General features: G+C 47.0%; 1 protein-coding gene across 7 annotated transcripts in view; it reads right to left on the bottom strand.

The window, feature by feature from the left end:
• Nucleotides 1-15,705, bottom strand: part of daam1b (dishevelled associated activator of morphogenesis 1b) — a 51,201-nt gene that overhangs the window by 6,313 nt on the left and 29,183 nt on the right. For 6 of the 7 annotated variants that reach the window (XM_035524228.2, XM_081717527.1, XM_081717528.1 and 3 more), the window contains 16 exons: nt 9,525-9,596; nt 8,949-9,043; nt 8,065-8,398; nt 7,842-7,952; nt 7,556-7,659; nt 7,397-7,463; nt 7,193-7,310; nt 6,732-6,870; nt 6,475-6,533; nt 6,172-6,359; nt 5,624-5,935; nt 5,388-5,495; nt 4,460-4,489; nt 4,160-4,257; nt 901-985; nt 513-619 (listed from right to left, as the gene is read on the bottom strand). In XM_035524228.2, the coding sequence (XP_035380121.2) occupies nt 513-619; nt 901-985; nt 4,160-4,257; nt 4,460-4,489; nt 5,388-5,495; nt 5,624-5,935; nt 6,172-6,359; nt 6,475-6,533; nt 6,732-6,870; nt 7,193-7,310; nt 7,397-7,463; nt 7,556-7,659; nt 7,842-7,952; nt 8,065-8,398; nt 8,949-9,043; nt 9,525-9,596 (2,027 nt within the window). The remainder of the gene's footprint in view (nt 1-512; nt 620-900; nt 986-4,159; nt 4,258-4,459; nt 4,490-5,387; nt 5,496-5,623; nt 5,936-6,171; nt 6,360-6,474; nt 6,534-6,731; nt 6,871-7,192; nt 7,311-7,396; nt 7,464-7,555; nt 7,660-7,841; nt 7,953-8,064; nt 8,399-8,948; nt 9,044-9,524; nt 9,597-15,705) is intronic. The other variant, XM_081717529.1, reaches the window with a different exon arrangement.

Here is a 15,705-nt window from a genome sequence, read left to right as displayed (position 1 = left end):
TCAGGGAAACGTCCAGTCTCCAACACTCAAGATACTTTTGCTTCCACCTCATTGATGAAGCCAGGCTGGAGCAAACCAGGATTGAATGCAATCTGTATAATTTTGCTTTGGATGGACAGTTTCCATGTTTTGGAGGTGCAGCAGGCCAGAGCAGACTACCAGAGACCAGTGTAACGAAGGAAGCTTCTCTGGCTAGAAGACGCAACCTCTTATGAAGAACTGATGATGGAGAGCAGTGAAACAGCTTTGGGGTTGTTCCGTCATTTTATGTTGATTTCATGCTACTCAAGAAATCAGTTAATCAGTTATCTGAGGATGTTTATGCTAAACCAACTAAGAGCAGTCACTGTGTATGCTTATTCTATTTTCCTGGGCTTAATAAAGTTTTTTTATAGGTTCTGGAAAGGTTTTTGATAGTATTCGCCAGTGCAGTCTGATGACCTTCCAAAACCACAGCTGAGGAACAGTACGCTATAGGCTACAGTGCAGAGCTCAGCGTTCATGAAGCCTACCTGCTCATCTCGTAGAGGAAGCGATCGGCCTTGGCCATGCGGTCTAGTTCGTGCTTGTGCTCCTCAAGGAGATCCACGTCACTCTTCTCTGGGACAAACTTCAACATCTGCAGCGCAGGAGGTCACCACACTGAGCAAACAGCTCAACAACCACAAACACTCCACTGTCCACACCATTACTCACATTTGCCACTGACTGGGGAATGTCTGCATACTCATACATACTCATACGTGTACAGGAAATTAATCAGTGTTTCAGTGTTTCTGCATCATGTACCAGCTGTGTGTAGAGATCCTTCAAAGCTAGACGCCCCCCATTTTCACTTATTTTGACTTATTTTTTCGTTTCTAATGGTGTTTCCCATCGGCACTTTTCCTGACCACATACCTGCTCCAGCATGTCCTTGGGCAGATCTTCCTGTTCATCCATAGTCAAGATAGCCCTCTTTATTTCCACATTGGAGAGTTTCAGTCTGGAGCAGGAAACGGAGATCAGACAGAAATACAGTACAGATAACTGACACCAATTCTGCCCAAGCCTGTGCCTGTGCTTCTCATGCAGCATTTTAACAAACACTGTCAAGTTGACATCAGACCGCAGCATCCAGTTCCTCTGACCCACTCAAATCCAGATAAAGGCCCCACTCTGTTGTGCTCCAAAACCAATGCTACCCTGCTGGCCTTCAGAGACATGTGAACTGATGCACACTCTTTATCAAGTGTGTCAATCTCAGGGCTCTTGTTCCAACATATTTGTTCTAACCACAACGTCAATTTCCAGATCAAATCACGTTTCATGACCAAAAGAAGTCAACAAACAGATCACGTTACCTGCAAGTAAGTTTGGGTTACAAATAATGTGTGATTACTCATAATTATGGCTTTGAATTTTTGGTTTTGAATTCTGTCTTTCCCGTCTAAATATGCCAGTAATCCATTAGAGGTGGGTAGAGCTCCTTGGTGAAACCCTGGATGAACCGGTCAATTAATGAACGGTTAAAACGCTAGTCCCAATTTTATTTCGGTTGTACACTTGGTGAAGGTTAAACGGAACCTAAAGCAGTGTGATGTAGGCATGCAGTGATCATGACAAGCTTTGCTAGCACATGGACAGAGGGAAGTGGAGCGTGAGAGGACAGCGGGAAGCAGAGCGTCGTGGGAGTAGAGAGGGAAGCAGAGCGTCGTGGGAGTGGAGAGGGAAGCAGAGCATCGTGGGACTGGACATTTGCTGACATTGAACATGAGGAGCACTGCTGTTGCTGCAGGAAGGCGCGCCAAGCCGAAACAGATCGGGACCGGACAGCTCCTTCTGTTCCTCTGCCAGGGATTGGGGCGGGGGGGGGGGGGGGGTTTCCGTGTGCGAGGGACCGTAAACCTCAGACATTAGGTGAGCTCTTCTATACATGCTCCAGCCAGATGGGGCTTCAACACACAAGAGCATTCTCTGGTGTCTGAGTTCCAATTCCTTTCACAATATAGAAAAAGGTGAAGGCTTTCTTTTCACATGCATCACACTGCCCTTGATTCAAGTTCACATGCAAAGCAGCATTATAAAGCTAAGCAGATCTGCATTTGATGGTCGCTGAGCTCACAAGAGGGAGGTAGTATTAGTGGTCCCGAAAGGCACCCTAGATGGTCATAAAAAACAACAGAACACTGCCAAAATGGTCTAACTGTGACAAAAGACAATGTCCATGGCTTCAAACAATGTTGTCATTACCGGATACGTTTTTATAGTTTCCTTCACACTTCCAGTAATTTTTTTTTTTTTTATGAGCCACTGAAAAAACACAAAAATGGAAAACTAATCAGGAGGCACTGGACCACTCTCCTAATAGCATTCAGTTCCACCAGAAACACGACATTCACTGGCGCTGTGGCTGTCTGATTGGGTGGTCTGTGCCATAGTTGGGGTGTGACGGAGCAGACTCTCCTCCTATGGCTTTAGTGACTCTTTACAGATTGTTAGCGGAGCGCAAAGGGAGCAGGGACCGGAAGCCATGCAGGGCGTGGAGGGGCTGGCCGATCACTTCGCTTAAGCGGCACACCCACTGGCATGGTGACAGAGAAAGTGGAGAGAAGGATTGTGGGTGGTGAGGGCAGACGTGTGCGGGCTAATGAGATGGCTGACCAAGGAAACGGCCTGTCAAAATGTGACCAGGTCCACACATGGAGAATTCCCATCCAACTCCGGATTCGGTCCATCTGCACAGTTTACAAAAGCACCACATACCACTGCCATACACCACACTGTTCGGTAACATGTTCGGTAACACGCACACGCGTGCGCCACCGCGCACAATTGACCACAATTGACCAATTGAACGCTTCCTGCCACTGACCTGTCGCTCGTTTCCAAAATCCCTCCTTGATGTGGAATACTTATTCTGAGCCAGAAAAGCCCTTCGTCACCCCTCCCCCTTAACCAAACAAGCCCCGGGAAATGCTCAGTGCCATTTTGGTTTGCTTCATGTTGTTTAAGTCAGAAACATTTAAACGCACTTTTGAGAGCAGAGCTGCTCGCAAACGAAGCCAAACCACATTCAGTTAGAGGCCAGCCTGGCTTCCCAGACATGATGAGCTGGGTCCAACTTCTCACACCACAAAATAAAAAGGTCACAGTGTACTAAACCTCTCAGTGATGATCCAAGATTACCTACCATCAGACCCTCACACGGAACACACAGAAAGGCTTCTCTTTTAGAGAAAGTCCAGCCAAAAAATTAAATTCACTCTGTAAAATGACTAAATTCTGCACGGATTCCCCAGGCACTTGATTTCAGGTCTTTGCCAGTCCGTTCACACCTGTGAAAGCCCATAAAAGGGTGGAAAGAAAGCTAAATTGTAGATAAATCAGTTTTGAAATTCTAGCAAAAGGAGCAAAAAGAGTTCACAGTGTATCTTTCAGTCACGTTTGCTTTTCCTCAGGTAATGGCCTGCAAAGACCTACCTAAAACATTTAGTGAGAGAATAAATCAAACGTCTTCACGTTCTAGTTTCTAAGGGAAACTCTATAAGGAAGCATTGAATGACCTCAAGTAATTGCACGCTTCAACAGTTCCTTGACAGTATGCAGGAATATACATACAAAAAACATACAAATGTCAAATCTTTTGAAAGATCCTATTTTGTGCTGGACCCATGCCAATCAAACAAACAATGATTCAATCTATGCTACAAATGAAAGAGGAAATGTTTACAGAAATTAACACAGTCCCTGTGTTTACATTAGCTGGAAAGACAGCAAAACAAAAGGCGCCGAAATGCTGAAATGTCACTCCTGGCAGAGGGCAGCACGTTTCTGAGCGTGAAAAATGATTTCTCTGCTTGAACGAGATGCGGAAAATATAAATACAGAATTTCTTGAAGGGGAGGTAAGGTTCATTTGCAGGACCTGTGGTACATTGTGCTACAAAGAATTCAGGGAAATCACCTCACACTAATAAAGGAACCGAGAGCCTTTCTGTGACTGGAAATAACACAGCAGTAGCGAGGTGTTTCCATGGAACCCCAGAAGAGAGACAATTAAACCGAGCACATGTTCACAATTTTTACATACAGGATATATGACCTCACGTCTGGAAGCCAGAAGGTTCTTCAGACACCCCTGAGCGTAGCTGCCAGCCGAGGCTAAAAGCATCACTCACCTTGAGAGCAGGATGTTGCAGTTCTGGGCACGCCGGCCATCGATGACAGACAACTCTTTGACTTTCTTTGAGCTCAGCGCGTCGTCCTCGGCCTCTTTCTGTAGCGGGTTTCAGAACACAGACGTATTACACCTCTTCTGCCTCATCAACATTATAATTGTTCATCGCCTCTTCAGTTCATTAATAGCCATTTCTAGCCATCAGGTTGAATATCAAACTCTGAGCTATACCGCTTTCAAAATTCATACTATTAGTAAGGCAGCAGGCAAAAAACAGTGGCGTTTTCTGCAGTGAACTTACCCGTTTGCTGTTATTGACCATAAAGAAGTCCTACAGCGCAGGCAAGAAGCAAGGAAGATGCAGCATACATTAGAGAGAGAGCATGGTTGGTAAATTCAGCCACAACAACAGGCTAGTGCACGAGATGAGGTGAATGGGGGTAATGCACGAGGAAGGGGAGGGTGTGCGGGGAAGCAGGGCCTGTTTGGGCCGGGCCACTTCCCACGCTGCCTGCGTGTTTAACCACCACACGGCAGTATTCAATACTTCGGTCACGCACTGCAAATTACACGGGCATACTTTCATACTTCTCACTCGGAGCCTTGGGGTACCTGTTCATAACAACATCAACGTCACAGTGCAGGCAGTTATTTAAAGCAAATAAACAAATAACGCAGTGGTGGGCATTGTGGTTAGAAAGCAGCTTTCCAGTGTCACTACTGACTTCACATAAATGTAACTCAGAAATAGGCATGCTAGCAGGTGTTTGGATCAGTTATTGTTAGACAGTAAAAGTGACTAATGTGCGGTACACTTTATGAGCATGGTAATTATGAAAGCACAGCAAATCGGGCACATTGTAAGCATTCTTTCTCTCTCCGTAACAGAAAGGCCCTTTTGAGTTATATGCATGTGAACATTTTTGCCAAATACTACTACTCAGATTCATTTAAGTGAACAGTCAAATCTGGCCACAAACAGTCAGTTTTGCATCAAGAACTCTTCTGTTTTGCCTGGCAACATCACTGTGGCGGATATACATTGTAAACATAATGTCTATTAAAACTCCACGCCTGTATTGCTTTGTTAAGGGTCTACTACTGGAAACTACAGCTCAGCCATCAACATCACACAAACATCATGCACGAGTGACTGCAAATACTTTGTCATTGGACCTTGAACAGGAGGTAAGAGAGAAGCAGGAACATGGTCACATTCAGGTTGATACCTGCTGTCTCTGGTACGCTGAAAAGGTCTTCTCGATGTCTGCCAGGTCTAAGATCTTGAAAACCTTGCCGTCATCAAGCTCAGCCCACACTGTTCCCTCAAGCTTGTTCTGTGAGGAAGGGAAAGTTTCCACAGTTGCATCTAGAGCTACCAAAAAACAATTGGATCTATTAAAATGGGAATGTTTCTGTCCTCTTTTAGAGCGAGGCTTCCCATCCTAATACCAGGTAGCCCCACCTCAGACAGCTTGGCCCAGTTGAAGGACTTAAGCGGATTGGACGGCTGGGGAATGTTCTTCTTCTTCAGAGCCGGACCCGCAGGTGCCCCGGGAGGAGGGGGCGGCCCGCCCAGAGGAGGGCGGCCGGGAAGTGGCGGGGGGCCCCCAGGTGGAGGGGGCGGAGGAGGGGGCATCATAGCACTGCAGGGTGGAGGGGGCAAAAGAAGGGGCATCGTGCCCCCTGGAGGTGGGGGAGGAGGTGGGAGAGTGAGTGGCCCACCTGGGGGTCCAGGTATGAGGGGAGGACCACCTGGTACGATGGCTGCCTGCCTCTGAAACACAGGGCGAGGAATCCAAATTAGCAAAAGGGCAAGGAATGTGTTTGATTTAGCAACTGAAATTATCAGCAAAATCCAGGAGGAAAAAACAAAGCAAAACTGCAGAGCAAAGTCATTGCGAGATACAGTCTGATTACAGGTATAGTGCTGATACAGCTAGATAAATATAAAGAATGGCGTAAACCTGGTTCAAAGTGTATAAGAGACCAGTATCTGGACATTGAGTGTACCATGCTGAGGTCATGCAAACGGGCACTGAGCTCCGCCACTTGCTGCTTGACCACTCGGTGTTCTCCAGCTTCTTTCTCCAGCTTCTCCTTCATCTTGTTGAGTGTCTGCATCATTTCCTCTTTCTCCTGTGTCTTGGCGTCGCACTCACGCTCCTTCTTCTCCAACTTCTGCTGGAGCTCATGGTGGTCTGTCACATATGCAGATCGACTGGTCAACGGGAAGCTAACGGCGATCTCTCTGTAGTTCTGGACATGGTTTTTTACTAGAAGGTATGAAGGTGAAATGGGAGAGAATCTACAAACCTTTACGCATCTTCTCGGCTTGTTCCTTCCACTGTTTGACCTCATTTTCATTGACGAGCCTGGAATGAGATATGTAAAATGGTGACGAGATTGGATCCTTGCATGTTCATTGCTAAATCTCCCTGAACACACTCTCTTGGTTCATATCAATGCTGTTTTTACTAAGCACGTAAGAGTATCTTGAAAGTAAAGGTTGACTGAACACTAGCATAATCTTCAAGGAAAAAAAACATGGAAAGGTAAAAGCTGAAACTCACATTCGAACCACATTCTTGACATTAAAGTTTTCTAAAGGGGTGACGTCGGGGTCATGACCCTTGTCATTCTGCAGGACCATCTGCTGGACAATGCGGTCAAGAAGCAACCAGTACTGCACCGTGTTCCCACTCCTTTTATCTACAGACAACAGTTTCAAAAGATATTGATTATGAACATAGTAATCTGAAAAAAGATATTAACACTGTGCTTTTACTAATTGCATGAAGTACTGCAAAGTACCAACAATTGTCCTTTCTATTTTAATTGTCATTAAATGGCCTCCAGTACAGACAATCAAATGGTAAACCAAAATATCATTTAGAATTGAATGTACTATTAATACCTTTTATGCTCACTCAATAACCTGATATTAGCTTTATTCAGAAGGCAGTAGTATCATTAGTTTACCTAGTTCACAAATACAGAGGGGAGGGAGGATGAAAATGAAAGAACGACTCACAAGGCATAAGCAGGCAGTGGTGCAATATGGACATAAAGTGGGGGTATGCTTCTGTGTGAGTCATCTTCTTGCGTATGAGGTCAAACACCTGACTAGCACTTTTAGTGTCTATATGCACCTGAAAGGAGGACAAACAGTAGTGTTCATTTCACTGCAGTCAACAGGCGTCGCACACACGAGCAGCCGAGCTCCGCGCCCACTTACACTGTCGAAGCGTCGGGATAAAGTGAGCTCGTCGTCGTTTCTTAGCATTTCAAAGTAATCCAAGTGCCTGAGGAAACAAGAGGCAGCGTAGAGGCATGGTCAGCGACCAAAAGCCCCGTCTTCAGTGCGGCAAAGTTTCTGTTTCCGTCTCTGACTTACCGGTCCAGTGTAGAGTTGTCGTGCGACCTGAGTTTATCGATGATGGGCTGAATCCCCAACATGAGGAACTCGTATCTCAAATGTACCCTGAACTCGAGACTGGCCTGTGAGTCCAAACACATTCAGACATACGCACCAGGTTTAATATGTAGGTATGTAACTTTTCAACATGTGCAGGAGTGTGGGGCCATATAAACACCTTAACGAGGACTTACAGCTGTGGAATATTTACATAAAGCAATTAAGTAGAGAGAGAAGAACAATCAGACTCTTAGAAGGTGCTCACCTCCCCAGCACCCTGGCTTAAAACGGCATTAATGAAGGACATGATGGCCGTCTTCAAGCTGACCTCATCCCTGTACCGGCCCGTGTTTCGGTCCAGATCGTTCAGAAGCATCTACACAGAGGACAGTTTGAAACACCATACAAATATAACAAAACCACCAAAACATGAGCAGTGCTTGGACTAACTCTACCAAATGTGACCAAAATCTCTATCCGCTATCCACCTGGAACCGCGTCCGTTCACTGGCAAACTTCTGGTAGTGCAACATGGCCTCCAGGGCTTTCTTATGACCCCCGGGCACCAGGCACACGGCTCCCAGGATCTCCAGCACGGCCACCTTGGTCTTGAGGTTGTCGGTGGCCAGGCTCTGGGCAATGATGTTGATGCTTTCCGAGTGAGAGAGCACGTGGGCGCGCCCCTGCGAGTTGTTCATCAGCGCCTTGATGCAGCCGATGAGCGACGTGTGAATCTGTGACTCCGTCGTCTCATAGTCCATGCTCTTCAGGAAGTTTAAGATGCAGGTGAGGCCATCGAGGTCGATGAACCGCGTGACAAACCTGCGACGCAAGAGGCAGGCATCAGCGGCCGCGTGGGCAGTTACATGCTGCTGCCCCCTCCTCAGCTAACACATCGTGGTGGACCAGAGAACAAACAACATATGGCACAGACAAATATCATTAGGGACAAAGCGGAGTGGCGTGCTGGCATCCCAGCTTGGCAAAAGGTCGAGACAGGAACCCGCCACCAAACACATGTGTGACTCTTATTTTATTTTCCACGCTGTTAATGACAAACAGCACAGAGCAGAACAAAGCGTGGATGGATGTAATGAGAGACCAAAGCAGTCTCATGCTAGTCAATAGATGGAAAACTTAACGACACGTTACATCGGCAAACGCGTCAATCCGGGTAAACATGGAGCAGCTGCAGCCATAGGCTCCACAGGCTGGAACTCTGTGTCAAAGCCAGCAAAGCCCAGGGCCCTCTGCTGAAATCCACCACTCCTCATCATTGAGTGCGAACAAAGTGAAGCAATAACCACCATAGAGCGGTCCATGTCAGATGTATCCTGTGTAAAATGCGTTTGGTATGCTGATGACTGCAGACCTCATAGGCTGAGTCCGCAGGGCAGTTTTGAGGCTTTCTATGGTCTTGTTGCGCTCCTCTTCATCCTCTTTTTCCAGAGCTAGCAGAGTCTTCCTCTGCGGAGGAAAGGAGCATGAGGAGCATCATACCAAAACTTGATTTGCCTCAACAATGAGGTGGGATTAAAACACTGATTTTCAAAGAGGGTAGCCCCTGTGAAATGTAATTTTTAAAAAATAAAATAAATAAATGAAGGTCTCTACAACATAGTACGCATAAAAGCATGATACACCGTGTCCAGGTTTAAAAACTACACCATGAACACGACATCTTGAGGACTTTTTTTGTTCTCAGATGTCTTTCAATTTGGAAAGAAACAGGACATCGAAGGCAAGGATAAAATTCAGAAAGAACTTCTTAGTTTGCGGTGAAGAGCTTTTGTTTAGCTGTGCAATGGCAGTAATCTTTTTATCCTGTTATTCAACTATATTCTTTTTTTTTTTTTAACTTGACATAGAATTTCGATATTTCAGTTATTAACCAAAGATAAAAGTCCTGAGTTAAAACACTTGCTCTAAGACATCTGTGCATACTTACAGCTGCCATTGAATTCAGCTGGTCGATGTAGTACTCTGGCCAGCTGGTAGCACTTTTATTCTCTTCTTGTTCCTATAAAAAAGGAAACAGGTTGGTGTGTTGGAATGAACAACATGACTTCTTGGGAGTAAAATGGGCCAAAACGCACACGGCATACAGCAACCCACAATGTACAAGGTTTTTGTTTAAGTACTGGAGTCAGGCCATCTTTGTGGACCCAGTGTTGCTCTGGGGAAACGAGGCTGTCAGCAACTCAGGAAAAGTGCCCAGACTAAGACCATGACCTAGGGGACGTGGGAACGGGGCAGCGACCTCGCGTGAATGAGCTGGAGAGAGGAGCGTCAGCCTGCAATGCATCAGCACCAGCAAGCAGTGACACGGTGTCATTTGGACACAACAGTGGGAACTGGACAATTGGTAGAAATTGAGAGAAAACTGATTCGAAGCCCAGCGGAGATGAATTGGGGGGGGGGGGGCTGTTTGAGACAGTATGCTCCGTTAGTCACTGCCATGAATGCAGACGAACAAACTAGACAATAGGCCGGTCTCCTAAATTTTTACTGGGACATTTTACTGGCAAGCGTGCATGTTTGCATACATGTTTTCTGCACACATCAAGCATGGAAGTATACACCAATACATTTGAGAACATTTGCAGCAGAAATGAAACGGATATAAAAGGAGGGCAGCTCAAATAGCAGGCCCAGCAGGGCTGTTCAGAGACCTGTAACCTACAGCTCATGGGACACCGGAGAGAGACAGCACAGGACCAGATACAGTTAGCACTGAGCAGGATCAGAAACACCATGCTTGCTAGCAAAGCCAAGATCATGAGCGTGATTAAAAGGGAACACACACACACTGTTATATTAATAAACGGTGCATAAATAAATATGTAGTCATTCGGGATAAGATTGTCTGCCAAATGCCGTAGATATGCACGACGGTGGTCCTGAAGAGTCCAAACCTACACAATAGATACCTAGAAGGTGCAGCTGGGTGCAGCAGGACAAGCGCCAAGTTGTGCTGGCCTCTGATGCTGCAGAAAACCTGTTGGCATGCAGAATTCGCCACTCTCTACCATCTGCATTGCTGCTCAATTTCTGACTTCAGAACCAGTGCAGACTATGAATGGTTTGGGTAGTGAACTATTTGCTTTGATAGTGCAACGGTAGTGTCTTTGGAGTGGCTACAGTGCTATAGAATCATGCACAGAAGATCACCGTAGCCAACAGTGATCTACCATGATCTACCAGAATGGTCTACCATTAAAGAATATCTAATCTACATAGGTTAGGGATAGCAGTCGATGGATTATAGCAGGGGTGCTCAGTGATTAAGGTACGTGACTAGCAATGAAACGGTTGTCAGTTTAAGCCCCACCACTGCCAAGTTGCCACTGTTGAGCAATTGAGGGTAAAGGGTCTTGCTCAGGGGCTCAAGTTGCATTCAGTCATAATTGTAAGTCACTGGATAAAAGTGTCAGCTAAATGCCGTAAACATCTAAATATATGCTCAAGTCCCAGAGGATCCAGTGACAGGTAAATGGTTTCTCTGCTATACCACACCTTCTAAAGCTGGTAATTAACTGCTGAGTTTAATTAGGCATGTTGTAATGGCTGTACAAATCTACACTGTGCTAGACTCTGGGCCTTCAGGACTGGACACTCCTGGGCTACACTCTCTACTGCACACCTACTAATAAAGTGGGTGGTGAGTGCATATAAACTTGGAGAAAGGATCACTGTTCATAAGAACAGTCTCATGCTCTATAAGACTGACTACATTATGGAGGCAGACTGGATAAGGTGCTCGGGTTTGCCAAGCCAAAATCGCCTTCGCTGTTTTCATTAAGTGCTCTCAGAGCCGTGCGAAGACATAAGGCCTTAGAGCCAAGAAACCTGTGTGAAACACATGGGGAAGGACAGAATCGAAGTGTAGCATGGCTGCTAAAGTGTGAGAAATGCTTCTTACAAAAAAGGGGACACGATAAAAGCTGGGTGTGGTAGGGGGTGGGGGGTGGAAGGTATGCCCTACATCGCTCAGGGGTCTGATCGCCTCCCAGCTTTTAATTGCTGCCACGGTCACCGAGCAGGTTGGAGGGGAGAAGCCCTGGCATGGTTCCGGGGCCCCAGAGGGCATTTCATGCCCTGCCTTTACCAGGTCTCCGGGAGACTACGCCAGCTGGCCGCGGGACGCGAGAGGTACGCAGGAGAACGAGCCAAAGGCCCGGAGCATCTCGGACCTCTCGGACCTCCCCTCCACACCAGCCACTGGAGCATAATGAAAGTGGTCTTCATGCAGCCCATGCATTACTAGATACCTCTCAGCTCCCCCCTATACAAAGGCCCCAAAACCAGACTCGATCCTGTGGGTTTAGGTCAAAAGACTTGAACTGTGACCAAAACACTTGGCTAGTTGCCCAGAGTGATAGATATTCACACAACACACGAGAAGAAACTGTTCGAAAAGGATCACGGACAAAAAAAAAAAAAAAGAAGCTTGGCTAAGATTCTTCTCCATCGTTATAAACCAAAGAAACAGCCTTATTGGGAAAATAAGCAGCAAGAATCCATACAGAACACATCGTGTTTACAGATGTCTGTTGGAGTTTTAACAACACAGCCACAAATAGTCACAAATCAAAAACCCTGATGGATTATTTCAAACTTTCACTTGAATAATACTTCAAGTGAGAATAAGCACAACGGCCCCTGTCCCCTATCTGTCTGGTCTGTCATGCCTGGCAGGCTACTATGAGCTCTAGGCAGCTTTCCTCATGTGAACCTAGGACTATCCAGGCACTAAAGTGCTTGGCTCTCTGCCCAAGAACCTCGTCCTAAACAAGTGCGCGTGGCCCTGTCAGTTTCTGATCCTGACCTTTGGCCTGTACCTCTGCAGAAAACCAAAAATGGCACTGAAGCCAAGGCACGTTTGTAACTAAACTGTGACAGTAAAATATGAAGAACATAAAAAAAGCTAATTTATGAGGGAAAAAAAGAACCATGCAAATGTACCATAAAAGTTCATCAAAAGATGAAAAGTTCAAGATTCTACTAACATGGCCTAAGAAAAGCAAAAGATAAACCAAGAACATCTACATGCTGAACTCCACTAAATCTCCCAGAGTTCTAAAGTTCCTTTAATCAGCCGTTTCCAAAGTCTGTGTTTTTTTGTGTGCCTAAGAGTTCTCCTCAAACCCCAGCATTAAGCTCTACCACACGATTATCACAAAATAGATCACTTTTTCTGAAAGGGATTAGAATGCTCTGATTTCAGATCATCACAGCAGACGCGAGAGAGGAGAAGGAGAGCCAAGGCACACAGTGATTATGCTTAATCTTCCCTGGGCAGGAGCAGGCCAGCTGGGACACCTTCAGACCTGGCCAAGATCCAGGGGCTGTCTGCGGACCTCACAGCAGCAGAACACCGAGGCGGAAAAAGCACAGCACAGCATCTCCAGGACAAGGACGGAGGTCTGCAGAATGAGCCGTGGAGCGGGACTTAAAATAGTCTTCGTCCATCGCAGGGTTGGAGGACCTCTATGCGTGGTAGCTTCCTTTTAAAAATTACCCTTACCCTCACCCTGACGGAACGGGCGATCTCAAGACATGCCTTCATTACTCAAGCTTGAGGCCGTTAGTGGCACAAGGACAAGGTGCATGATTAAAGTAAGGTGGACAACATAAAAACCCTCCAGTGAAACTTTATGAAAGTCACAAGTAGAAGAGTTTTGCCTAATAAACCCGAACTATGTTCTAATAAAAACAACCTGTACAACAGAACGTCTGGGCAAGTGAAAGCCAGACGTCCGATGTTTGGGACTGTGGATTAAAGTGCGAGTTGCACGACTGTCATTACGCGCGCGCACACACAAAAAAAAACCAAAACCCTCCAAGTCTCATCATCCTTACAAAACAACGACCAGGTCCCCTTCACAGACCAGGTCTGCCTAAGGGTGACACACAGACAGGCCAGGAGTGGCGGTGTCAAAGGGTGGAGCAATGGATGCTGCGATGACGCACGCCACGCTGGGTGCAGGATCCAACGCAAAGACGCGGGCGGGCTGTCGGTAGCCGCGCGGAAGCGCCACGGGGCTGCGCGGTTATCAGGGGAGCGAGGCCGAGCTCCTGCGGGCGGCCCGGCTTCCGAAAGAACGCGGTGCACCACCGAGGCGGAGGAGGTGGCGGCGGAGATGGGAGGAGAGCACGGATGGGGAGCGAGCTTGCCAGCCCCGCGGTGGACCCCTATTACAAACAAAAGCTGCACCTGCAATGGGAGACCTTCCTGTTTGCCTTGGACGCATTGGCCTTTTCCTTACAACCCCCCCGCCCCCCGGTCTGAGGGACCAGGGCCAAACCTCTGCTCTTCTGGGTGCAGGCCAGGAATTCTGCTGACTCAGTGATACTGTTGCTGCCAGGATTCATCTCCCAGCAAGCGTGCCTCTCTACTCCCTAAATCCTGCCACCCTTCACACTTTTGCACCCTCTTGGCTTATGAACGGAAGCACCCGGTGAATACATCCCCAGAGCACTGGAGCAAGGCAGAAAGCCCAAAATCAGAATGCACCAACGCTGCTTAGATCGAGGCAGAATACCGATGAGAAAAAGGAGGTATGGGGACACGTCCACATACCCCCACATACAGAAAGGGGGTCAGAAAGTGAAAACTATCTCCCTCTGCGAACACCAGAAGGCAGGAGAGAAACTATAAGAAAGTTGGGTGCCCTATTTCATGCATAATTGTGCCCTTTTTAGGCTCCCTGTCCCAGGACAATTACAAATTAGGTCTGTAATTGGGACACCGAAAGTGTGGTTGGACAAGAAGTAAATCCTATGGTCTCCCAGTTCTTTTTTCCAAAGTAGGATTCATGACATGTAAGGACAGCTGAATTTACCTGCTGCAAAACATTTATTTAATTTGCCACCACGCCGTTTTTAACAATGCGGTCAAGGGAAAAACCATGTGGTTTATTTGCTGCATCTCCAGACGCTGCAGAAAGGCAGCACATCGACCCTCATCTCTGGGGTGAATGATCAAGGCCATCCACAGCGCCTTATAAAAAAAATAAATAAATCATCACCTAGCAGAATTAAAGGAGTGCAGAGGAGAGAAAATATGAGTCAGCACCCTGCTGGGAAGGGGATTGCTCCGGAGTAAATCAGTCTTTCCCACGGACTTGCTGGGGAACTGAGGGAGAACGAGCAGCCCTCTGCATTGTACCTACAGGGTCCGCCACCCCCCCGTATCCACTGCATTCCTTCTAGATCACAGGCAGGTCAGCTCCATGTGGGGGCCAGGCCTGAGAGAAGGGGCTTCTTCACTCTGAAACGCCGAGGTCGCCAGAAGGGAAAGTGCCGCGGCCCCACCCGTGCCCTGTATCTGCCATCTTTGAGGCAGAAGAAGGGAGAGGCAGCTCTGCACCACCCTAACAAGGCAAGCGTAAGCATGAAAACGGGACATATCGCAACTCTTCACCCCCCCCCCGTGTGATGGTCCTGATCCTGGTGTCTGGCTGATGTCTGGGTTCGATTAGTTCACTGCAGACGTCACAGGTATGTCTCTAGCCGCCTATCTCCAACGCAGGCAGACATTGGTTTTTTTAATTATGAACATAAGTTTGTTTAAAAAAAACCAAAAAAAAAAACCACCATTCATGGTGCACATGAACCTAGAAGTTAAAAAAAAATTAGAAAGGTTCTCAAATTTCAGGGCCAATGTTTTTACAATTTAATTCCCTGAAGTCTGGGCCTTGAAACAAAGCTGCATCTCAACTAGACAGCGTATTCCACTGTGCCGTTCACTCATTGGCCAGAGAGCCCTGTGAACACTGGGGAAGGGAGTTCAGGGTGCAGTGATGAACTCCCAGGTGACAACTGTGTGTGAAAACTAGCAAAGACTGACCAACGTTTTATGTTTCCGCCCAACAGCGGCGGAACCCTGCCCTTCCCAAAAGACGGCTTTCTCACGGACCCTTCCGTGATCAGGATCACCCGTTAGATGAACCGTCTCATTTGGACACGGGAGCAAACAGATGGAGTAGTGTTTCACTAAGCGCTCCATTTTTAGAAGCTAGCAAACAACCTCAATGGACAGAGGCAGCGATCGTGATACACACTTCCTAACTGCTTCCGTTTAAACAAATGCCTCATCCCGTCAGATCCACTTAGATGCACCTCTC

Source organism: Electrophorus electricus, chromosome 7, assembly GCF_041902795.1.
Source record: "Electrophorus electricus isolate QZ-2024a chromosome 7, ASM4190279v1, whole genome shotgun sequence".
Taxonomy (NCBI): Eukaryota; Metazoa; Chordata; class Actinopteri; order Gymnotiformes; family Gymnotidae; genus Electrophorus; species Electrophorus electricus.
Note: the sequence above shows the minus strand (reverse complement) of the source record. Positions and strands in the feature narration are given on the sequence as shown.